The 25591-nt window shown below is 41.8% G+C and overlaps 2 protein-coding genes across 4 annotated transcripts in view; both read left to right on the top strand.

Annotated features, from left to right (window-relative positions):
- The window catches only part of LOC124123574 (serine/threonine-protein phosphatase 6 regulatory ankyrin repeat subunit A-like), a 407486-nt gene that overhangs the window by 254583 nt on the left and 127312 nt on the right, over window positions 1–25591 (top strand). Inside the window, exon 1 of one of the 3 annotated variants that reach the window (XM_048395651.1) lies at window positions 12536–12834. The exons of the other annotated variants lie outside the window; for them this stretch is intronic. The gene's annotated coding sequence lies outside the window, so the exon portion shown is untranslated. Of the gene's footprint in view, window positions 1–12535; window positions 12835–25591 lie in introns of those variants that run through there. 3 annotated transcript variants of the gene reach the window in all.
- On the top strand, window positions 1788–23245 carry LOC124123578 (serine/threonine-protein phosphatase 6 regulatory ankyrin repeat subunit A-like). Its single transcript, XM_048395654.1, has 5 exons — window positions 1788–2152; window positions 15327–16790; window positions 17134–17172; window positions 17733–18227; window positions 18813–23245. The coding sequence occupies exons 2-5, from the start codon at window positions 16670–16672 to the stop codon at window positions 23171–23173; spliced, it is 5016 nt and encodes a 1671-aa protein (XP_048251611.1). The 5' UTR covers window positions 1788–2152; window positions 15327–16669; the 3' UTR covers window positions 23174–23245.

Genomic DNA, 25591 nt, shown 5'->3' on the forward strand with positions numbered 1-25591 from the left:
GCTGAATATTAGATAACTGCGTTTATGAGTAGAGAAATAAGACGATATTGATGCTTATTACGGTTAAGTGAGTAACCATTACGATGTAATACAGGGAGACGAGATGGATTAGATTATTCAGTAAGACTTTGAAAACATTGTAATACTGGTGAAATAGATGATTAACTACATTTTCTGATTAGCTGCCCTGCATTTAATTAGTTACGAAGTAATCATTTATGATTTTTACAAACTGAATATGAAATTGAACGTAATTAAACTAATTTTATGAACACAAGAAGTACCACATGGTTGAAGAAGCTTGTAACATTTATCAGGAAAAGTTTATATTCTGAACAATAATACTATGTAACATTTGTCTCTTGTCACAATGTAAATCTATCTTACATATGATTATGTTCTTGGGCCTCTTGCCTTATTACTATGAATAAACCATTAATAATAATGATTTGGAATAATTCTCGTAGGAGGATTAGTTTCAGTTCGCTTCTATTAGATGATACAGACATTATAACAACAAACATTACATCACATCACATCACATTTCCAAGGTATGGAAGTCCTGACAGTGTTGCAAAGCAAGACAGGAAAATTATTTCTGTTATTGAAGAGTGTTATTATCACAGAGTAACTTGATAACACTCAAATTAAAACTTAATTTCTATATTTTGAAAATATATGTCCCTACACGCTCTGAATAAGTTAGATCAAATAAGATAAAAAATAACGTGTTATAGGTTATGCTGATTCATACAAATGTAAAACGCACATCCTCCAACCGCATCCATATCCCGTATCCACCAATCCCGCCATCCACATACCACATCCTCCACCACCACCGCATCCCCATCCTCCAACCTCTCCCACATACCCTATCCCCTAACCCCACCCACATCACTGATCCTCCAACCAGACCCACCCCACCGGTTATCTATCATCCTCTAACCCCAGCCACATCTGTCATCCTGCAACCCCACACACATGCCTCACATACAAGCAGCCGCACAGAGACAGAGCGAGAGAGGGGGAGAGAGAGATACGAAGAGGGAGGGAGAGAGAGGGAGGGAGAGAGAGAGAGAGAGGGAGAGAGAGGGGAGGAAGAGAGAGGGGAGAGAGGGAGAGAGAGGGAGGGAGAGAGAGAGGGAGAGAGAGGGGGAGGAAGAGAGAGAGGGAGAGGGAGAGAGGGGGAGATAGAGAGGGAGACATAGGGAGGAAGAGAGAGAGGGAGAGAGAGGGGAAGAGAGAAAGGGAGAGAGAGGGGGAGGGAGAGAGAGAGGGAGAGAGGGAGGGAGAGATAGGGGAGGAAGAGAGAGACAGGGAGAGAGAGGGGGAAGAGAGAAAAGGAGAGAGAGGGGAAGAGAGAAGGGGAGGGAGAGAGAGAGAGGGAGAGAGGGAGAGGGAGGGAGAGAGAGGGAGGAAGGGAGAGAGAGAGAGGGAGGGAGAGGGGGAGGGAGAGGGAGAGGGAGAGAGAGGTGGAGAGAGAGAGGGAGAGAGACACAGAGAGAGGGAGAGAGAGAGAGGGAGAGAGAGGGGGAGGGAGAGGGGGTGGGAGAGGGGAGGGAGAGAGAGGGAGAGAGAGAGGGAAGGAGAGATAGGGGAGAGAGAGAGGGGGGAGAGAGGGAGAGAGAGACAGAGTGGGAGAGAGGGGAGAGAGAGGGGGAGGGAGAGAGAGGGTGGAGGGACAGAGAGGAGAGAGAGAGAGAGGGAGGAAGAGAGAGGGAGGGAGAGTGAGAGAGAGACGCACACATATGCAAACACACACTGGAATTTACAGGGGAACAAATTCGTCATCAACAATTGACAATACAACTCTCAAGCATCGATTAGCAAACAATCATTGCGAGTTGATGTTTTGGAATAAGGTATTCCAGGCTTCCAACTGCCCCGACATGTTTTGCAAGAATCAATAGAGCAGCAGAGGACGGAGCAGACAACGGGTAAACAGCAGACGATAACTGAACCTCAACAAAGTTAGTCAGAGTTTCAAGGATACAGGGTACAAACAATTGTTTGGGACATACATCCTGACATCCTTTCTGTGGCAATTCACCAAGTACCTCAAAGGGACCTATTAATAACCAGAGCCGAGAATCATATGTGGTTTGTTCTTCAGATAAAGGAATGCTGGGAAATACAAGGAGATCGTCACAAGGTGAGACTTGTTTGTAACCTATATGTGATAATATTCAACAATAATATTCTTCAGTTATTCTTTGAAGTTTCTCTTCCTATAATGTCGGTGTGATGCTCCCAAAAGAAAGGTTGCTTCCTTAACTGCCCAGTCTTGTGGGTGCCGTATGCAGACCTAAGGGGCCTCTGTAGAGGAATTTACGCTTGGCATTGTCTCTATGTGTCTGTATGTTCATTTGTCTGTGGAACCCGCGATTAGACAGTGGATCTGTGAAGATCCGTGTTGGAATAGGTCTTCAGCAACCTGTGCTTGTCTATGATTATCGTAAGAGGCGACTAACGGGATCGAGTGGTCAGGTTCGCTGACTTGGTTCATGCAAGTCATCGTATCCCATTTGCGTGTATCAATGTTTTTATGTCAATCACTTGATTGCAGAGTTTGTCGTTGAACAACAAACAAACAAACAAAAAGTTTTCATTGCTATAAGTTGGATTGTAATACTATCCCCTTTTCTTCACAGACAAACAAATTATTATAGTAAATGCAAAATATTTGGCACAAATACAACGCGAAAATCGAAAACGCAAAATGTCTATCCAATAGGTGAAATTCCAGATATGGAAAATACGTTCGATTCTTGTCTGTCCAGCCAGCACAGGTGTAAACTGTCTCTCTTCAAGGCTGAGAAACACAGGCAGAGATGTGTTGTGAAAAGTCAGTCCAAGTCCCACATACTATCTAATTCTGAAATGTTTGTTATGATGTTAGCGCTTGAACATGTAACAAGTCAACACTTACTGAATTATCCAGACCTGGGTACAAAGACTTTTTTTCAGTGGCAATGACATCTGTTCATGTTTACTTCTCGAGAAAATGGAGAATGTCTTCATCAGATTTTCAAACAGTATTTAGTCCTCCATCACGGGGCTAATGTGGAGCACTCTTGCAAATAATCCATTAAACCTACAAGTTCTGCTAGCGCAAACTAAGAGATTACGCTAATTAGCTAATTGACCAAACTAGAGAAAACTCATTGCAAAATGACTGGGTTTGGGCAGAGAGTCACCCATTCTTCGGGATAGCCCAAAACTTTTCCGTTATCCGTGTTGGCAGTTCCTTAAATGACGCACAAGCTATGTATACAGTATAAAAGTGTCCGTTTGCATGGGTGTCTTTGAAAGTGGGTGTTTAAGCGTGTGACAGAGTTTCCAGATGTAGGGACGGACCCTAAATGTTAAATGTTGATTTCCCTTGGGGTTGAAGTTACCTTTACGGTGGTGACTAATAAATCACATGGGACTTTATTACACCTTATAGTTATGGACTTTTTACTTAAACGTGATAACGGATTAAACTTTTGTTTCCAACATCAATGTCCCAACTGAAGTTCAGAAATCAGCGTGGCCGTCCATCTGTGCATATAATCGTAGAAGCGGGTTACATAACATGTTCTTTGATCCGATGTCTGTTGATCTCTTGGTTCCCACCACATCACCTACTTTAGAGATCACCCTCTCTACAGATCATCTATTGCATAGATCGCCTATTAAAAAGAGCACCTACTGCTCAGATCACCTAATGCTCAGATGGCCTATTCCAAAGATCACCTATTGCTCACATCACCTACTGCACAAATCGTGTATTCCAAAGATCACCTTTTGCTCAGATCACCTATTGCACAGATCACCTATTCCCAAGATCACCTATTGCTCAGATCACCTATTGTCTCAGATCAAATATTCCCCAAATTACCTATTGCTAAGATCAGCTATTGCCAAGATCATCTTTTCCTCAGATCACCTATTGCTCAGGTAACCTACTTTACAGATCACCTATTGCCCAGATCACCTATTGCTCAGAACACCTTTTGCTCAGATCACTTATTCCTCAGGTCACCTATTGCTCAGATCCCCTATTGCTCAGGTCAACATTTGCCCAAATCACCTAATGCTCAGGTCACCTAGTCCCCAGATCACCTATTGCTCAGGTCACCTTTTGCCCAGATCACCTTTTGCTCAGATCCCCTGTTGCTTAGGTCACCTATTGCCCAGATCCCCTATTGCTCAGGTCACCTATTGCTCAGATCCCCTATTCCTCAGGTCACCTATTCCAAAGATTACCTTTTGCTCAGGTCAGCTATTGCCCAGATTACATAATGCTCAGGTCACCTATTGCTCAGATCCCCTATTGCTCAGGTCACCTATTGCCCAGATCACATATTGCTCAGGACACCTATTGCTCAGATCACCTATTGCTCAGGTTAGCTATTGCCAAGATCACCTTTTGCTCAGAACACCTATAGCTAAGATCACCTATTCCCCAGATCACCTATTGCTCAGGTCACCTATTGCCAAGATCACCTATTGCTCAGACCACCTATAGCTAATATCACCTATTGCCCAGATCACCTATCGCTCGGATCACCTATTCCTCTGGTCACCCATTGCTCAGATCACGTATTGCTCAGATAACATACTTTAGAGTTCACCTATTGCCCATATCGGTTATTGCTCAGATCACCTATAGCTCAGATCACCTCTTGGCCATATCAACTATTGCTCATGTCACCTATTCCTCAGGTCACCTATAGGTCAAGTCACCTACTTTACAAATCAAATATTGCTCAGATCACCTATTGATCAGATCACCTATTGCTCGGGTCACCTATTCCTCAGGTATCCTCTTGCTCAGATCACTTATTGCTTAGATCACATATTGCTCAGATCACCTATAGCTCAGATCATCTATTCCCCAGGTCACCTATTGCTCAGATAACCTACTTTACAGATCACCTATTCCCCAGATCACCTATTGCTCAGGTCACCTTTTGCCAAGATCACCTATTTTCTCAGCTGACCTATTGCTCAGATCACCTATTGTTCACATCACCTGTTGCTAAGATCACCTATTGCTAAGATCGCCTATTGCCAAGATCACCTACTTTACAGATCACCTATTGCTCAGATCACCCATTACTGCTTGAGTTAATCAAAGCCGACAATACTTGCACAGAACTGGCATATTTACATTGGAAGTGTCCTTATTGAGCACATTAGGGTGCCAGCACTATGACTGCTCTATGCCTAGTTGATTTATGCTTTGTTTTATTGCATTGTATGCACCGGTATACTCTTCACTACATGACTTGACTTTTCATAGGGTCATTGTCTATTAGAAATGCGGGTACTACTCAAGGTTTGCTGAAGATCAGGTTTTGTTGATATGTAAAAATTGAAATACACTTGTACACAACGATTTGGAAGCATCCTTCAATGAATATTAACTGCAATCTATGCGGTAGACTCGTAAGTGGTTGTTCGTTCCAAGCTAGCGCAGAATAGCAGGACTGAAAACAACAGGTATACTGTTGACGTCTTGCTTTGAGCTACCATCCTACAGGCATATGATGCAGCAGGATTGCAGCACCCTCACGCAACCCGCAATGATATCCGGGTGAATGTGCCCATCGACGTAACTGTACTGTCGCACCCATTATGAACGGAAATCTAAGGATGTGTTCGGCCGCAACTAACTGTGGGACGTGGCATTCGAGGGCGTGTCGTGGGGACACAGGGCTTATGATATGTGACCTCGGAAGTACGATAATACTAGCTTCTCATTACTCCAGCATTTTTGATGCTACTGGGACGTGAAAAAAAAAATAAAGTCATATAAGATATTTGACAATGTGGGTTGGCGGTGCAAGCTTGTACTTGAGAGGACGTTGCTGCTTTCTCAGAACAGAAGAGTGACGTTTGAACTGGCTGAGAAAGCGAGTGGGCATGCAGGTTCGGTCAAGCGTTTTGGACTTTGTTTGCAAACAGTTTCTTCAAGATGATGTTAGTGAAGTTAATGCAGTAACAAAGAATCATTGTGTTTTATCAGTGTGAAATATAAAGAATTGTATATCCTAATTGAATTGCGAAACCTTGTCTGCTCGATAAATACCTGCCTCCACGCCAGTTGGGAAAGGCACAACAACCAAAACACTTCCACTGTGCTTTTGCTTCAGCAAATATAACAAACAAAATGACCAGCCGGAAGTGTCCGTTGGAGAAGGGAACCCGAATCTTGTAACAAACAAACAATTTCTCGATAATACTTTCTCTTATTTTATTAAGAAAATTATCGATCAAGTCCGTGCACGCGTTTTTACAGATGATGCAAACAATGGAAATATAACTGACGAATCTTTTACTCGTGATTCTTCATTCTGCAAGTGTGAAAATACGGATGACTTGTGACCGACTTTTTTCGCACAGTTTGTCATGCTCATTTCCTGCTCAGAAATCGGACATGAAAATTATTGGACAGGCTGCCTTTGTTACTTTCCGATGTGAAATAGATAATGTGATAATATGGCCCAGTTCACCCTATCTTGGTAACAAATATTTGGTAAAGTTTCGCATGTGTCATGGATGCCTTGTGTCTGGAATATTACCCAATCAGAACGACAGACTTGCGAAAGCAGCTGACATTGGGAGACTTGGTTCAGCTTACATTTCTGATATGTTTTCAAACTATAAAGAAGTCGTTTGTGATTTAAGTCGTGAATCATGCGAGGATGCATTTTTAGAAGAAATTGTGACATACCCGAACATGGATGAAATTGACATTCTTACTGACACTCGCCATGCCACATGGAAAAACTCTGGTTTAAAGGTATTGTTTGCATTGGAGCTAAAAACTCACAAAGCTATCAGGACGGAAACTGTACCAAAAGTAGACAATGTCTGCACACAAAAAAACACGAACTTATTGGAACTCAGTGTATTTATGAATATCTTGATAGTGTTGACAATGGTGTCGGAGTACCTGTGAAATTACATGACAGGAATCCGGTCATCAATAAGATTATCGGGAACAAGCGGCCTGCTACAACGTCAACAAATGACACATGGCATACTACGAAAAATGTTACAAAGGAAGTTAAATATGTGTGTTTGGGTCCCAAATACAAAGAGGGTGTGACGTGGCATATCGCGAATTATCGGACAAAGTAAAAGTATCTCATTTTTATTGGTGTATTATGATCTGCGATCAAGATGCTAACAAGCTCCTCGATAATATTATGAATGTGGTCAACCATTACAAGGATATCCATAGTAACTGTTCAGAAACGTCGAGATGTAGACACGACGCGCACTATGTATCATCTAAAACACTGATTTCTGATCCTAAGGCTGAGCTACTTCTATTTCAAGTTTTGGAAAGCTCTGTAATGTATAAACATACCGACGAATACGTTCATTGTATGGACACGTTTTTGGTTGAACATTTCAATAATCCACTGTTACAATATCATAACAAAAGAATTAACTTTTCTGACGATGTTTGTCTTTTTCGGGCGAGTATGTTAGATTGAGGCACGTGGGTTACTATACATAACAAGCCCTGCCCATTTCCTCTTCTTGGTAAAATATTTACTGCACATGCACCCTGATTACGCTGATCGGATATTGGGGCTTTAACCTGTACACACATATGTATGTTGAATGTGCCTTTCGCACATAATGTCTACAACTGGTGAATATATCATGAGTAAATCTGTCCTTGAGCACTACCTTAAAAGGCAAACAAAATGACATGGAGGTCAGTGCACTAGCATTGTGTCACATAAGGCACTGAAAAAGTAAATTTATGATAGTCCTTGAACTTTAACTGCCTTTGCTTCCCTTGTTGATAGGATTATTGTATCCGTCACTGTTTATATAGACCCAGCTGTCCCAGGTAGTTATCATTTTAGTGATAGCTACTGATCGCAGTAGGGATGAGCTTTCCTTTTTGTGACTTCTGGTGTTAAAGCAGTGTCAACTTTGGGATTTTTTAAGTCCAGGGGGTGTAACCCTTTGAAGTGACTTTCAGGAGGCTGAATGTTGTCACAATTGTGACTTCGGATGAGTTCACGTACTAATAACACAGATGGCGTTAGTGAGGGTTTTTTAAGAGCTAGGGCTTAAACTCGGGTGTTTTTGTCTTACCATATATTTTTTTTAATCCAAAGGGTTTCATGTTCGTCCCCATTACGATAATACTGCCTGCTCTCTTTTTAGTTTCAATGGAAGTTCTCCCGTTTCTACTTGTTGTGCTTCAAGTGAAGTACCTGTTGCTGCACCTGTAGCTAGAATTAGCCTTGTATTGTATTCTGTCGAAGCGACTCAGGACAGTATTTGATGCTGAGTGAAAGACCTTACAACCATTATTGTTCTAAAAAGACATTTGTAGAGGTCCAGCTGAGTCTCCCTAGATGTGCCCCAAGATGCGCCTAAAATAGTCCCAAATACGTTCAGGTCTTCTTGACATCTGCTTTCTACATATTCTATATGTTTGCTCCAAGTATGGTGTTGATCTAGGATCACCCCTAGAAATATTGCGTATTTTTCGAGTTTGATTGGATAAGATAAGAGTTTGGTAGGGCTTCGTCTTTCCCTTGCTTTAGAAGCGGGATAACTTCAGCATGTTTCCATACTTTTGGAACTTCTCCTTTGGACCACATAGTGTTGTACATCTTGGTTAGTAAGCTCTTTGTTTGATCAGATAGGTTTTTCAATATCTCGTCACTCGTGTCCAGATCAGGTGCAGTGCATTTCCTATGTTGTACTGCATCATTAAGCTCTATCACAGTAAATAGTATATTGTATACCAGATACTTTCTTTGTGGCTGTTTTGATATCTTAGCCATAAGCATGTTTTACTGTTTAAAGTCTTTGCTGCAATTTCCGTTGCTGCTGACAGATAATAAGTGCTCAGGCAGAATTTTGGTCTTTTCTTTGGCTGTATGGGCGTTGGCTAACTTGGAATATTATTGTAGGTTTACACTTACCCCTGATTGCGTGTATTTTGCACCAGACTGTTTTACTTTTGTCCTGGCTGCTCGGACTTGGGCGAAGGCTGATTTTACTATTTTTCCCTGTTAAGGGTTTTCTTTTTCATTCTCCTTGTGTTTACCATTTCCCTGTTCCATCATAGTACCGTAGTTTTGTTGGCTTTTTTTAAACATATTTTTCCGCTGTGGCAATTTTAGAGGATTTGAATGCTATACATTCCTTCCTGAATTAGGGATAGTCAGCCCCTGGAGTCTGCAAGTCAGGTCAGGTGGTGACGGTACAGGAAACGCAAGGGGTAATTGTTAATCTACATATGTGAATTATCATGTCATTGATGTATACTGAACAATAAAAGTTCTTGAGACATTGAATAAGATTTAAAGCAAAGTTATGCTTTTTACCAAATCTGAAAAAAAATCGGTTTGCAACAGATAAAATACTCCTTTAAGTGTTCAAATGCTTAATATGCCATACTGACTTCAGCGAATGCGTGATTTCATCAAAATGAAAAAAATGTCAATTTACAAATCAATAGCGTGTGTGTCCTCCTCTGGTTGCAATGCAAGCAACACATCTTCATCTCATGGAATGGACCAGGCGTCGCACAAAGTCCTGTCCATATCTGCTGGAGCATGTTTCGAAGTTCCTGGAGTGTCTGTGGAACACGAGGTTGACATCGAAGGCGCCGATTTATCTCATGCCACATGAGCTCGATTGCTGTAATCCCACCCAATACCATAACGCTGCCACCCCCGAACCGATCTTCTTCCATGACACAATGATTGACGTAACGTTCACCTCGACGTTGGAACACTCGTATTCGTCCATTCCTGTGGCTGAGGTGAAAACGAGACTCATCAGTGAATAGAACTTGTCCCCACTGCATGCCCGTACAGCATAGACGCTGTCTGCACCACTGTAGACATGCTTGACGGTGGTTTCCTGTCAAAATGGGACGTCTGGCGGGTCTTCTGGCGACAATCCATGCACATCTGAGGCGGCGACGTACGGTTTGTGAAGATATTCGTCGAAGGCCCGGGATGCTTCATGCAGTCACTGTTGTTGACTGAATTCGATTTCGTAGGTGTGTTGTTCACTCATTTTCGGACAGGCGTGGCATTTCGTAATGTTGAATAATTGCATAAATTTGTTGTTTTTCTGAGTGGTTGTTGTCAGCACGATGCTAAACAATGCATATAGAATCCCGTCAACGCACATGTTTTTATACCCATTCTTTGGTAATGAAATAAATGCATGGTGCTTGCATAAAAGTCAACTTTTGCATGGAATGCATGCTTTTCTGTAGCAGTTGCGTTTTTGTGAATTGATTCCATACATGTACTGCAACATTGCAAACCCAACTTTACTTGTTTGAAAAATACATGGAAATATTGGAGTCACAGGAACTTTTGTTTTTGAGTATATTATGAGCCAGCGGCCTGTTACTCAAGTACATTGTCTGTCTGTATCTATCGTTTCTTGGTCCTTTTATTGTCTGTAAATCCATATACTGATCTGTCTTCATTTGGTGTGATCTAAAACGGTAAAAACCTGTGTTTACTTTGAGTTGCCACTTCCAAAGGTTGTTGGCGGTGTAATTGACAGCAAATCGTGAACAATTAGCCTCACAGTGTCGCATGTAGCCTGTCAAATGTATTCATTAAATATATATGTTCAAGTTATTACCTAGTCGTATTTAAGTTTATCTTACCAAATTTCGTCTTTGAAAATTTGAAACGACTTTGTTTGTTGCAAACAGCAATATGTACTTTTTTTTACGTTTGGTTTTCGTTTGTTCGTGGCGTGAAGTAGGTAGGGGTGTCATGAACTTGAATAATTCCATCATGCAACGTTGAGACACAGGGAATATGAAACCTGTTATACAATGTGATTGTGTTGTTGGTTCCTGGTGGTGTTTGTCAAACCTTTTGTACAAAATACGACACTATTATATTGATCTGATAATGCATTGCTAGTTTGTGTACTCGTTTCCTAGGTTATAAAGATTGTGTGCGCCTGAATGATGTTTAAAGCTTAAAAGAAAATAGTCAAAATAGATTGGATCGATTTGGAATTCAATGGTGATGTATGGAATGCACCGTGTGTGTCGGGTGTAAAACATTTTGTTTCAATGATCCAGCAATGATTAATAGATTGTAACTGGCAGACTCTTCATGCTTCAGTGTTTGATTCTGGGAAACTGCGATATTAGTCCAAGTTAAAACTACTGTCTGTACTGAATATTAGATCACTGTGTTTAGGAGTAGAAAAATAAGACGGTATTGATGCTTATTACAGTTAAGTGAGTAACCATTACGATATAATACAGGAAGACGAGAGGGATTAGATTATTCTGTAAGAATTTGTAAACATTGTAATACTGGTGAAAATTTTATGAACACAAGAAGTACCACATGGTTAAAGAAACTTGTAACATTTATCAAAAAAAAGTTTATATTCTGAAAAATAATACAGTGTAATATTTGTCTCTTGTCACAATGTAAATCTATCTTACATATGATTATGTACTTGGGCCTCTTGCCCTATTACTATGAATAAACCATAAATAATAATGATTTGGAATAATTCTCGCAGGAGGATTAGTTTCAGTTCGCTTCTTTTCTAACAACAAACATTACATCACATCACATCACATTTCCAAGGTATGGAAGTCCTGACAGTGTTGCAAAGCAAGCCCGGAAATTGATTTCTGTTATTGAAGAGTGTTGTTATCACAGTGTAACTTGATAACTCTCAAACTGAAACTTAATCTCTATATTTTGAAAATAAATGTCCCAACTCCTACACCTACACGCTTTGAATAAGTTAGATCAAACAATTAAAAAAATAATGTGTAATGGGTTTTGGTGATTCTTATACATGTCAAACGCACATCCTTCAACCGTACCTATATCCCGTATGCTCCAATCCCACCACATTTCCCACCCCCACTCACATCCCTAATCCTCAAACCCCACCTCATCCCCAAACACACCTACATATATATTTGTATACTCCACCCCCAACCACATCATACATCCTCAAACCCCAACCACATCATGTATCCTCCAACCCTACCCACATTTCCCAACCTCCATCTCCTCCTCCATCCTCCATCCCACATCCCCCAATACCACCGCATCCCCCATCCTCCAACACCACCGCATCCTCCATCCTCCTTCCTCCATCCCTCAACCCAACCAACATCCAACATCCTCCAACCCCACCCACATCTATCATCCTCCAACCCCACCCACATCTATCATCCTCCAACCCCACCCACATCTATCAACCTCTAACCCCCACACACATCCGACATCCCCCATTCCCCAACCCCATCCACATCAAACATAATCCAACCCCTCAAACATGAGAGAGAGAGAGAGAGAGAGAGAGAGAGAGAGAGAGAGAGAGAGAGAGAGAGAGAGAGAGAGAGAGAGAGAGAGAGATGCGCATGTATACACACACAAACACTGGAATACACAGGGGAACAAATTCGTCATCAACAATTGACAACACGACTCTTGAGCATCGATTAGCAGTCGTTGACTAGACAGCTTAAACATTTCACAGGGCTAATCAACTGGATGGTTACTCGTAGTTGCGACATGTTTCGCAAAAATCGATAGAGCAGGAGTAGATGACACAGACTACGGGTAAATGAGAAGACAACAACTGAACGACATTGTGCAAAGTGACTCAAGAGTTTCAACGATACAGGGTACAAACAATTGTTTGGGACATACATCCTGATATCCTTTCTGTGGCAATTCACCAAGTACCTCAATGGACATATTAATAACCAGAACCGAGAATCATATGTGGTTTGTTCTTCAGATTAAGGAAACCTTGGAAATACAAGGAGATCGTCACAAGGTGAGACTTGTTTGTCACCTGTCTGTTATAACATTCAACAATAATATTCTTCAGTAATTCTTTGAAGTTTCTCTTCCTATAATGTCGGTGTGATGCTCCCAAAAGAATGGTTGCTTACTTAACTGCCCAGCCTTGTGGGTGCTGTATGCATACCTTAGGGGCCCCTGTAGAGGAATTCAAGCTTGGGATTGTCTCTATGTGTCTGTATGTTCATATGTCTGTGGAACCCCCGATTTGACAGTGGAACACCTGAAGTTGCCGATGCACTGAGGAAGTGTGAGACAAGACCTGTGAAGATCCGAGTTGGAATAGGTCGTCAGCAACCCGTGCTTGTCTATGATTATCGTAAGAGGCGACTAACGGGATCGGATGGTCAGGTTCGCTGACTTGGTTCATGCAAGTCATCGTATCCCATTTGCGTGTATCAATGTTCATGATATCAATCACTTGATTCTCTGTCCAGACTCGCTTATTTACAAACCGCAGTCATAAAGCTGGAATACTGCTGAGTGTGGTCTTAAACAGTAACAACTAAACCAACAAAAAAGGTTCCCATTGCCATTATTATTCAACAAGCTAATACAGGTATGCTAGTAATGCTTTCCGCTTTTCCGCACAGACAAACAAATCATCATTGGAAATGCAAAATATTTGCCACAAATACAACGTGATGAAAATCGAAAATTGCATAATGCAAAATGTCTATACAAAAGGTGAAATTCCAGAGATTGAAAGTACGCGGTATTCAAATCTGTCCAGCCAGCACAGGTGTAAACTGTCTCTCTCCAAGGCTGAGGAACACAGGCAGAGATGTGTTGTGAAAAGTCAGTCCAAGTCCCACATACTATCTAATTCTGAAATGTTTGATGTGATGTTAGTGCTTGAACATGTGCTTCAACACTAACTGAATTATCCAAACATGGGTAAAATGACTTTTATTCAATTTTTATTCAGCTTATTGACCAAACTAGGGAACACTCATTGCAAAATGACTGGGATTGGGTAGAGAGTCACCCATTCTTGGGGATAGCCCAAAACGTTTGCGTTATCCGAGTTGTCAGTTCCTTATATGATGCACAAGCTATGTATACAGTATAAATGTGTCCGTTTGCATGGGTGTCTTTGAAAGTGGGTGTTTAAGCGTGTGACAGAGTTTCCAGATGTAGGGACGGACCATACTTTTGTTTTTGTTTTTCATTGCTGATGTATGTTAAATGTTGATTTCCCTTGGGGTTTAAGTTACCTTTACGGTGGTGACTAATAAATCACTTGGGACTTTATTACACCTTATAGTTATGGTCTTTTATCTTAAACGTGGTAACGGATTAAAGGTTTTTTTCCAACGTCAGTGTCCTAACTAAAGTTCAAAAATCAGCGTCGCTATCCGTCTGTGCATATAGAAACGTGTTAATTAGCACGTGCTTTGACCCCATGTCTGTTAATATATGGGCTTCCACCATATCACCTAAGTTACAGATCACCTTTTGCTCAGATGACCTATTACTGCTTGAGCGAACCAAATTGCATATTCACATTTTGATGCAACATCACACATCGACGGTTTCGAGTGGGAAGTGACTGGTCCTGAGCAGCAAGCAGAAAGCCTTCTCTTTTACTTTTCAGGCCAACCAACTTTATCCAAGCAAAGGACTCTGCAGGGTTACTTACCTTCTCAACACACTGCACATAAACTCGATGCAGTGGTCGTTCTCCTCTCCTTGAAGATCTGAGTCTTGTCGGATTTGATATGGTACTTCGCTTGGGTGACACTCATTTCTGTAACGCCCAGCAGTACAGAACCATCAACAAAATCAACACCCAAATTAAGATTATGTCCCACATCCTTGGCTCGTTTACGAAAACTGTGGAGTGTCTTGTTTTCATCATGAGTCTTGACATGCTTCACAATAGGATCGTCGGACAAATAAATGTGTGCAAAAGTGCAGAAAACAATTCTTTCATGAAGAGCCTCCACATTAATCAAACCACACCCTCCCATCATAATTGGTAAATATAAGCGATTGAGGGAAAAGCTGTTTGCATGATTCTTCGTGTGAGGGTATCAATACCCTGAATTTCTTGTTTTGTCCAATCAACAACAGCAAAAGAAAACGAAGGGACGGGCACAGCATAAGTATCTGAACTCCAGATTTTCTTTCTGGGCAATCTGGAGTTTGTAACTAATGTGCATCCCTTAGTACGTATAGGCCTGACCTTCCACGAGAAGTTCAACAACGGAAGTAAACTTACTGATCCTCACTCTTCTACCTTGCCACGTTTCAGATTAAGAATATTTCATTTGTCGAGTCCAAAGGCGATATCATTAGGAAAGGACTCGACAAGCAGAATCTGTTTTTTTAGTGTAGATCCTCCATTGGAATTGAGTTCAAGGTCATCTATGTAAAGGAGGTGAGTAAGGGGTGTTGGGATTATTATTAATATTATTATTAGTAGTAGTATTATTATTATTTGTATTATTATTATTATTTCAGATATGTGCCAACCCTGCGCATCTCTTGAACGTGAATAAAGACAGTATAGCTCTGCTCCACACAGCTTTACCGTTCACGCAGACAGAAGCATCATCACAGGTCCAAAAAGGAATAAGGAGGTCAAGAAGGGGAAGAAGAAGATCCTCCAGGACATAGAGAAGAAAGTGTCAGCTCTCAGGAACACGCTCGGGGGACATCTGCTGGTTCACCTACACGGACAGAAGGAGGGAGACAGGTATCTGGAGTACTTCCACGAGTTTGTGGACAAAACTCTACAGGACTTGATTGAGTGTGGATCTTCCTATGTGGACACATATCGCACGACATGGTTGCATGAGACAATAGGCTTTGAAAACTATCAAGATGTTTTATTGATAGATGTAGCTCTCACGTGTGGAATTTCGACGGCAAATGTTAACACCAAGATATGCAATGACTTTGAAAAAACAAATCCGACAACTTTTAATTTAGTTTCCTTGCTGGCACATTCTCGATACGAGGCATCACATGGTGCACCTGCTTTAAAGGGAATTGATCAAGACAAGCTGCAGCTGTACCAAGAATCTCAGAATGTTGAACTGAAACTGTTCTGTCCAATGAATGACATCTCACATGTGCAGTATATTTGGGAAGATCTTAAACTCAAGGACAATATAACGTCTTTCTCTAAAGTTCCTGGTGGAGGATCGTTTTTTGTGGGAGTAGAGGAAAGAGAGGTCACGGAGAATGGTTACAAGACTAAAGTTCCCCATTTTGTCGGATTTCAGGTTGATAATCCAGAAGAACTTAAGGATGATCTGTCCAGGAAGGTAGAGGAGGAACTGTGTGTGTTATCTTTCACTGGTCATTTTTGTGACCCACCGTCTGATCTCGTCAAGATAGGAATCCATAGACTACCTGACGTGGGAAACAAGTGTGTACTGGAAGTAGCAGTGAGGTTCTTTGGTGGAATTGTCTTCTATGACAAACAGGGGCCAAGAATTTATGAAATACAGAAACATGGTATATTCAGAATGAAAAGGACTGAGTGGCTACGAAGAATCCGGCAGCTCCCTTCGTGGAAAGGGATACAAACAATGAGAAGGAGACAGAGAACGAAAACAATCTAAACACACAGATAAAAGATGTGTAGTGAATACAGTGACTGTTTCTTTTTTCATGAATGTTGTTATGCAAATATATTTAGCTATGCAGGGTACTTGACATTAAGTTGAAAAACATAGTGATTGGCTTGACACTTGGATTTCAAATATTTTAAGAGAATATAGGAAAAAGATTTCACTGTTTGTCTTGTGTCATTGGGGGAAGATTCCCTCAAAGAGCGCTATCCCACAGAAGTCACAATGTCATCCAACGAGAGTGAAGACTCGGATTTGTCCAGCACCTACAGCTCTGACGTGGAGGTGCAGCACTCCATCACCAGACCACGACCGACAGCAGGGGTCAAGTATCTGGACTTTGACGGTAGGGGTATATCTCAGACTGAATTCACTTCAGCAATACAAGTATCACTATCATCACGGTATCAACAAGTTTATTCTCCTGTAAGAGTGGAGGGGTTAACGTGTTAAAGCACGAAGACCCAGATTCAACTTGTCCCAGCGTGGTCACAATATCCATGGCATAAATCAAATTCAACACTGTTTGTGAATGTATAAGTTATACGCCAAATGGAGTGTTAGATAATATAGACTGTTTTATTCTCTTGCATTGATAACTTATAATATACTGAAGATTAACCATGCCCACTTGTGTGACTATTAATGTACAATTTACTCTGACATCACTGTCTTTGCTACACTTCCAGATATGGACTATTCCTATGCAGTATTTGAAACACCTGACAGTAAGTTAAGTTGATATATAGTGTGCATTGCAAAGACATAACAATGATTTTCAGTTATGTTATTGAACGTGGCCATTGATAAATACCAATGCATACGAAATCAATAGAGAAAAAACCCTCATATTTTTTTATATTAAATATATGAACACTAGTCGATACCAGTTAAACCTCCATGTCTTGCCGAGGATGGCGATATTTTATTTACCTTACAAAATCACGCTACTATGTTTTCAGCTTGTAGACAGTAGTAACTGGTGTAAAAATTACAGCTAACCAGTTCAGTAGCAGAACGATTGGTGATGTCATTTCGTTGTGAGATCAGAGCAACCAATGACGTCACATTGATCTGCTGAGCACTATGATGCAATGTCATAATAGCAATATTTCCTAGGAGACCCAAGTGATATATCCTGCGGTAGACAGCTTCAGGTGATAGATAATGTTATTACAATAGTATTACAACAGCTTGTCTGCGATTATTGCACAACTGAAATCAGGTGTAAATGAAGTGACCTGATGAAAAATGTCAACATTATTTCATTGCATTGTCTGTGTTACAGTTGCAGACTGCATTCATCCAATAGACGTGAAGCTATTTGTAAGGCCGGATATTTTAACATCCGTCAAATCCATACCTAATTTAAACTTCGTCTACATCAACTCCCCTGCGCTGACGTTCCTGGAGCCAGAGGTGGAGGTGCCAGCTCCACACAGCGTCATCTGCGACGCCTACATCTTTACAACAGACGGAGTGGTTCTCGTCCTGACGTTTGTTTCCAGAGATGAGCCTGACGCTGTTTTTTACAACTCCACACAGGCCCGGGCTCTGACTGTCGCTGTCAGGAGCAGAACTTACACAAACTTTCGTCCCGTGCATGGCGTCATATCGCCAGATATATACAAATGTTCTGGTAACTTCCTGTCCAGGATCCAGCAACTTCACAAAACTGCAGCGCATGTGTCTGTACATCAGTCCTTGACTTCCAGAGATGGGAAGATGGTTGACATATTCAGGACGATGACTCAGCACCAAAGGCCATCAAGAAAACTCACAGGTAGAATTTGACTCTCCATATCTGATTTACAAACAGTAGTGTTAATAGGTGTCTTCAACCTCAACAATACACTTTCCCTTTTAAAAGATATTGTTTTAGTTGTAACACATATTTTCCAGCGTTGATGATGCGTGTTAGATCTGGAATGTTTAATTAATCCCCGTCACAGAATCATTAAGGTTGATTTCAAAAGTGGTTATTCTTCGGCTATATCATTACAAGAATAAAAAGTAAATGTTATTTTTGTCTTTTGACACGTGATCCATTTTCCAAAAGGTTTCGTTTCGAAGCATGCATGGGTGCTGGATGTTAGATATGGAATGCTTAATCAATACTCGTCACCACAGTAATGAATGAAGGGAATAATCATGATAAGCAAGAGGACAATAAATTATCTGTTACACTTTGGATTTCAAAAGTGTTTATTCTGCAGTTTTGCTGTTATGAGTAGATACAGTCTCTGTATGTTATTTTACTTCATGTACTCTGTATGTTACTTCATGTATTCTGTGGTTGTATCAGTGCGAGTATGTGTATATGTTATTTTTTGTCTTCAGCTTTTGACAAATGAGCCATATGTTTCAGATTGGAAGAGATTATTTGTGAAGACAGCTGCCTACCAGGAAGTCCGAGACCAGCTACAACAACACAACCTGGTGATGCTGACTGGTGGTCTTGGGGAAGGTAAGACCACAATAGGACACATGCTGTGTTGTGACTACCAGCAACAAGGATACAACACAGTCTTCTACAGCAGATGGGAGCACTTCAACATGGATGTATTCCAGGCAACTAAACCTACACTGGTGGTGATTGATGACATGCCAGAGCACTGGGTATATTCAAACTTTGTCAGTGAGATACGCAAGAAAACTTATACCAACAAGCTTGTTTGTGTTCTTATTATATGCCTGACCTGCAAACGAGATACCTTCAATCGAAAGACGGACATAACACAGATAGGAAGACAGAACTGGGACAGAACAAAGCAGGAATATTCCCAGATGCTGCAGATGCAGACAGACATTCCATCGGACACACGGGAGGAGATCATAGCTAACCTTCCTTCATATGTCGGTTTCCCCAAGGTCATCAAACACTTCTCTCAACACAGACCTACCACAGATCCCATAACATTTTTCGCATCTCCTCACTCACATTTCAGTAAAGAAATAGAAAGATTACTTAGAATTGTTGATTATTCTGCTGCAGTAATATATATCTTGGTTTCGGGCAACAAATTGAAAGACAGCTATCGATATAAGTATGAAAGTGACTATGGTGTGAGAGAGGATCAGTCTCTCTTTCCCGAATTAAGAACAGATAATCTTCCTGACATGTTACACACATTGTGCGCCACCTATCTATGTCAGTCTGGCAAAAATATTAGTTTCACAGACCCTGTCATATATGACGCCTGTGTGTTTGTTGTTGACAACAAGTTTCCTGGAGTTCTCTGGAAAAACAGCAAAGTTATATGTGAGACTGGCAACAAGAAATCTCTCCCAGACATACCTTATAAAACCATCTTCATCTCCAGTCACAACACAGACATGTTACTGACAAAGCTGGTAGAAGACACAAGGAGAGGGAAGTTCAGACACACATTCAGTCACCCAGTTCTTAGCAGTGAGGACAACATAGACAGGTTCCTGACACAGCTCGAGGACAGTTTTATGGATGTTCTACAATCACAGGATACAGCTGATTCGTCCATGGGTTCAAGGAGCTTCTTGTACTGGGTCCTACAGTCTCGCAACGATTACCTGTGTCAGAAGGTGTTACAGAAACAGGAACTGTCACAGGTACATGTCAGTGAAGAACTAGCTTGTTGTATCAGACTACATGACACCAAGTCCTTCCTGTATCTACGGCAGCAGCTGCTGGGTCTACAGAGGGGAGATATCACCATTGCACCAGACTATACAGATGCTGATGGAAACTCTCTTCTTATGATGTCTGTGGGCAGGAATAATGCCAACATGGTCAACATCTTACTGAAACATGAGGCAGAGTGTCTGATCAAAAACAAAGTCGGACATTCTGCCCTCCATCTGGCCTCATTGAGGGGATATACAGATGTTGCCAAGTTACTGCTTCCCCACATGGAGGTCTGGAAGAATCTGCCAGGACAGGACTTGAGAACACCTGTCATGATGGCTGCACTGAAAGGTCATGGTCAGTTGTATGAGTATCTGGCAGATGAAAGGAAGTGTGACCTGACTGGTGTTGATGATAACGGTGATACTATCCTACATCTTGCATGTCAGGGAGGCAGTGTCCAGATTGTCAAACATCTGATATCCTGTAAGCTGTTTGACATCAACCACAGAGGCCATTATGGAAAGACACCTTTGATGATTGCAGCATGCAGAGGCCACAGAGATGTGTTTCAGTTACTTTTGTCAAAGAACTGTCACATCTCTCCGGTGGACTTCAGCATGTCTGAAACACTCTCTCATGGACATTTTGGTGACTGCCTGAACATGTCACAGTTTCTACGAGCAAGAGGACATGGCCTGAATAGGTTCATGTTGACACACAAGAAACATTATATCTCAAAATTGAAATCACACCTAGAGGAGAAAGGATCGAGCATGTTACTTGTGGATGTGAGTGGTCTGAGTCTGCTTCACACAGCAGCAGAAGCAGGGAACGTGGAGCTGGCAGAGTTCCTCCTGTCAAAGGGAAAGATTGACATCAACACGAGGGATGCCAGCGGGAGGACTCCAGTGATGTTAGCAGCAGCTGCAGGACACAGAATCATGTTTGAGTTTCTAACTAAAAAACAGTGTAAATTGTCAATAAAGGACACAAAGACACGTGGAGTTCTCCACTACGCCAGTCAAGGGGGAAACTTGGGTATTGTACAGGATGTGGTGTATCAGGATGTAAACGAGACAGACAGTTATAATAAAACACCTGTGTCGTATTGTGTAGAGAGAGGACATAAACACATTTTTGACACATTGTTGAACACAGGAGGAGATCTGTCAGTTGTAGACACTGACAAGAACACACTGCTACATCTGGCATCCAAGGGAGGTAACCAGGCTATAGTGGAGCATCTCCTGTCATCAGGGACGTTTGACATAAATGCTGTGAACAGAAACAGGAGAACACCCCTGTTGGTGGCAGCGTTCAGTGGACACACAGACATCTGTCAGCATCTGATTGTTGCTGGAGCTGATGTACACAGACAGGACTATGATGGGAATGATGTGGTACTTGTTGCAGCTCAGACAGGGAATCTCCAGCTGGCTGAGTGTGTTTTGTCTGTGAAGAAACGAGTTGACTTTGTACAGGACAAACGTGGGAAAACTGCAGCAATGTGGGCAGCGGAGAGAGGGGATGCTGACATGTTCACGCTGATGAGTAAAGGATGTGATCTCTCTGTAAAGGATGACAAACAAAACAGCATCCTTCATTTCGCCTGCACGGGAGGAGATTTAGATATAGTAGAATCTATTGTTGCACAAAACAAAGTTGACTTCAATGGGATAAATATATCTCAAGAAACACCAGTGATGAGGGCAGTGTTGGGGGGGCACAAGGCAGTGTTTGGCCTACTTGTGAGCAAAGGATGTGATCTGACAGTTAAGACTAAGTATGATGACAACATCCTTCATGCGGCTTGTGAGGGAGGCAATGTGCAGATTGTAGAATACATTGTCTCTCATAACAAAGTTGACATCAACAGTACAGGTCATGACAGAACACCAGTGATGAGTGCAGCGCTGAAGGGACACAAGGCAATGTTTGACCTACTTGTGAATAAAGGATGTGACCTGACAGTGAAAGATGAGTATGGTGACAACATCCTTTATGTGGCTTGTGAGGGAGGCAATGTACAGATTGTAGAATACATTGTCTCTCATAACATAGTTGACATCAACAGTGCAGATGATGTGGGCAGAACACCAGTGATGCTTGCAGTGTTGAAGGGTCACAAGGCAGTGTTTGACCTACTTGTGAGTAAAGGTTGTGACCTGACAGTGAAGGATACGTATGGTGACAACATCCTTCATAAGGCTTGGAAGGGAGGCAATGTAGAGATTGTAAAGTACATTGTCTCTCATAACATAGTTGACATCAACAGTGCAGATGATGTGGGCAGAACACCAGTGATGCTTGCAGTGTTGAAGGGTCACAAGGCAGTGTTTGACCTACTTGTGCGTAAAAGATGTGACCTGACAGTGCAGGATGAGGATGGTGACAACATCCTTCATGCGGCTTGTAATGGAGGCAATGTAGAGATTGTAGAATACATTGTCTGTCATAACATAGTTGACATCAACAGTGCAGGTAATATGCGCAGAACGCCAGTGATGCTGGCAGAGTTGAAGGGACACAAGGCAGTGTTTGACCTACTTGTGAGTAAAGGATGTGACCTGACAGTGAAGGATAAGGATGGTGACAACATCCTCCATAGGGCTTGTAAGAGAGGCAATGTAGAGATTGTAGAATACATTGTCTCTCATAACATAGTTGACATCAACAGCACAGATGATGTGCGCAGAACACCAGTGATGAGGGCAGCGTTGATGGGACACAAGGCAGTGTTTGACCTACTTGTGAGTAAAGGATGTGACCTGACAGTGAAGGATAAGGATGGTGACAACATCCTTCATAAGGCTTGTGAAGGAGGCAATGTAGAGATTGTAGAATACATTGTCTCTCATAACATAGTTGACATCAACAGCACAGATGATGTGCGCAGAACACCAGTGATGAGGGCAGCGTTGATGGGACACAAGGCAGTGTTTGACCTACTTGTGAGTAAAGGATGTGACCTGACAGTGAAGGATAAGGATGGTGACAACATCCTTCATGCGGCTTATGAGGGAGGCAATGTCCAGATTGTAGAGTGCATAGTCTGTCATGAAATAGTTGGCATCAACAGTGCAGGTAATATGGGCGGAACGCCAGTGATGCTGGCAGTGTGAAAGGGTCACAAGGCAGTGTTTGACCTACTTGTGAATAAAGGATGTGACCTGACAGTGAAGGATGAGTATGGTGACAACATCCTTCAAAAGGCTTGTGTTGGGGGCAGTGTAGAGATTGTAGAGTACATTGTCTCTCATAACATAGTTGACATCAACAGTGCAGGTTATGAGAGGAGAACACCAGTGATGCTGGCAGTGTTAAAGGGACAGAAGGCAGTGTTTGACCTACTTGTGAGTAAAGGGTGTGACCTGACAGTGAAGGATCAGTATGTTGACAACATCCTTCATGCGGCTTGTGATGCAGGCAATGTTCAGATTGTAGAGTACATTGTCTCTCATAACATAGTTGACATCAACAGTACATGTTGTGCCGGTACATCACTTGATATCGCAAAAAACAAAATGAACCATTCGTTGGTTAAGTTTCTGAGGCAATTTGGCGCAGTGTGAGAAGTGTGTCCATCTTGTCCGTGAAAGCCACCTCTGCCCTGACACTTGACATGCTTGTTCTCACCAATTTGTCCAAAGGGATGTCATCCGGTCCCCATGCTGACCATAATGAAGAAAACCTCTTGTGGTCAACTTTGTCCATGAAAATGAAATTTGGACCATTATTTGACCTTTTGTATTTCGACCTTGCTCAATAATGCTCTCCAATGTCGCACAGGTTCTGCAAACATCAACTCCTCAAAAAGACAAAACTTAACATGGATGGTGCCACAGCGGCGACACCTTACTTTGCTCTGGAGGAACCACATTTTATCAAGTGTATTGATGACCACTATTCAGCCATTTGTTTGTGTAAAGTATGATATATGATGCAACACATATGTAGATAGTAGTGGGACTCTCATATATGTTCCTTTTTTGTAACAAAATATATACTCACACGCAAAAGAAACGCAAGTCGAGTATGCAGTATACATGTTATTTATTTTCAACAGTAAAGAGAAGAAATAATAAGTGGGCAAGATTGCCAAAAAAATTTACTGAAGACAGTTTAAGGGATTCAAAGGCAGATGACATATATTTTTTTTTAAATGTTAAGGGCTTACACAGTTTCGGGTCAATACCCAAAAGTTCAGTCAATACCTGGTGTGGCCCCCATTAGCATTGATCATTGCCACACATCTCCTGTACATTGAGTGGATCAGACGATTTGTGAAGGCCCTAGGGATCCTCCTGCACACTTCCAGAGTAGCTGTGCGTAGTTCATCGACAGTTGTAGGGACTGGGCGTACATTGTGCAGACGCCTTTGAACCTCATCCCACAAGTGTTCGATGGGGTTCAGATCAGGGCTGAGGGCTGGCCACGGTAGAACACGGATGTTGTTTTGTTGCAGAATGGCCATGGTAGCTCTGGCAACATGGGGACGAGCGTTGTCCTGCTGGAAAATGTGTTGTTGATGTTGTGCAAAAAATGGAACAACGTGGGGTCTGATCACTAGGTCGATATACCGCTGAGCAGTGACGCCGTGTCCCCGACCTTGACCAACATTCAGAAAGCTCGTCGGCGACATCTGAGGTTGTTGGAACGGAGACGTCGGATCACAGTGTCCCGGCTAATGTGTCGATTATGTGTTCCTATGGTCTGTCCAGTTCTTTCACTTGCAGTTAGGAACGGATGTCGGTGGTGTTGATGGGTAATCTGCCGATCTCGTCGACGTGTGGTGACCCTAGGACGACCGCTCCGAGGAAGGTCATCTGTTGTCTGTGTAGCATTGCATCGATGCAGGAGATGGTAAATTGTGGTTATGGTAACGTTTAAATGACGGGCAACATCTTGGACAGACTCTCCAGCTTCCAAACGTCCGATAGCTGGTTTCTCTGAATTTGAGATAGGCGTGGCATTGTTAACCAAGGAGTGGAATGTCCAAAATCGGCCACAGTTTTATACCCAATACAGATCGTGACAGTTTGTGCATTTTCGATTTCGCGAGAAATGGGTGCATGATACCCACATCTTCATTGAAATGGTGTGTTTTGGCGATTCGTTTTTTTGTTGCGTTTTTACTCGGGGCTTCCAAAATGCATCCAAAAACATTGATAACACCATCAGGCTTAACTACATGCTAAAACTCGTATCAATGTATGGTTCAGTGTCTGTTACCTATTTGCTTAAAGCCACTTGCGTTTCTTTTGCGTGTGAGTATATTTAGATATTTGTTCTTTGACTCTGCACCTAAATTCTCTCAAAATGCATGTCCGATTTTTTGTGGTGTTACGTACATATTAATTTTGTATTCAAATTGTTTACCTTGCATTCACCTTTGCACTTTTATTAGGTCTTATTTTCTCTGGAAATGGATGTCCTGGTTCAGAAAACATCTGTTTTCTTTTGTTTTTGATGCAATCATATTTTCCGGCAATCAATAGAAATTAGTACTAGTTTCAAGTCCTCAGTATTTATGAAGGAAA

The sequence above is a fragment of the Haliotis rufescens genome, unplaced genomic scaffold (genome assembly GCF_023055435.1).
Source record: "Haliotis rufescens isolate VD_foot unplaced genomic scaffold, xgHalRufe1.0.p SCAF_14, whole genome shotgun sequence".
NCBI lineage: Eukaryota > Metazoa > Mollusca > Gastropoda > Lepetellida > Haliotidae > Haliotis > Haliotis rufescens.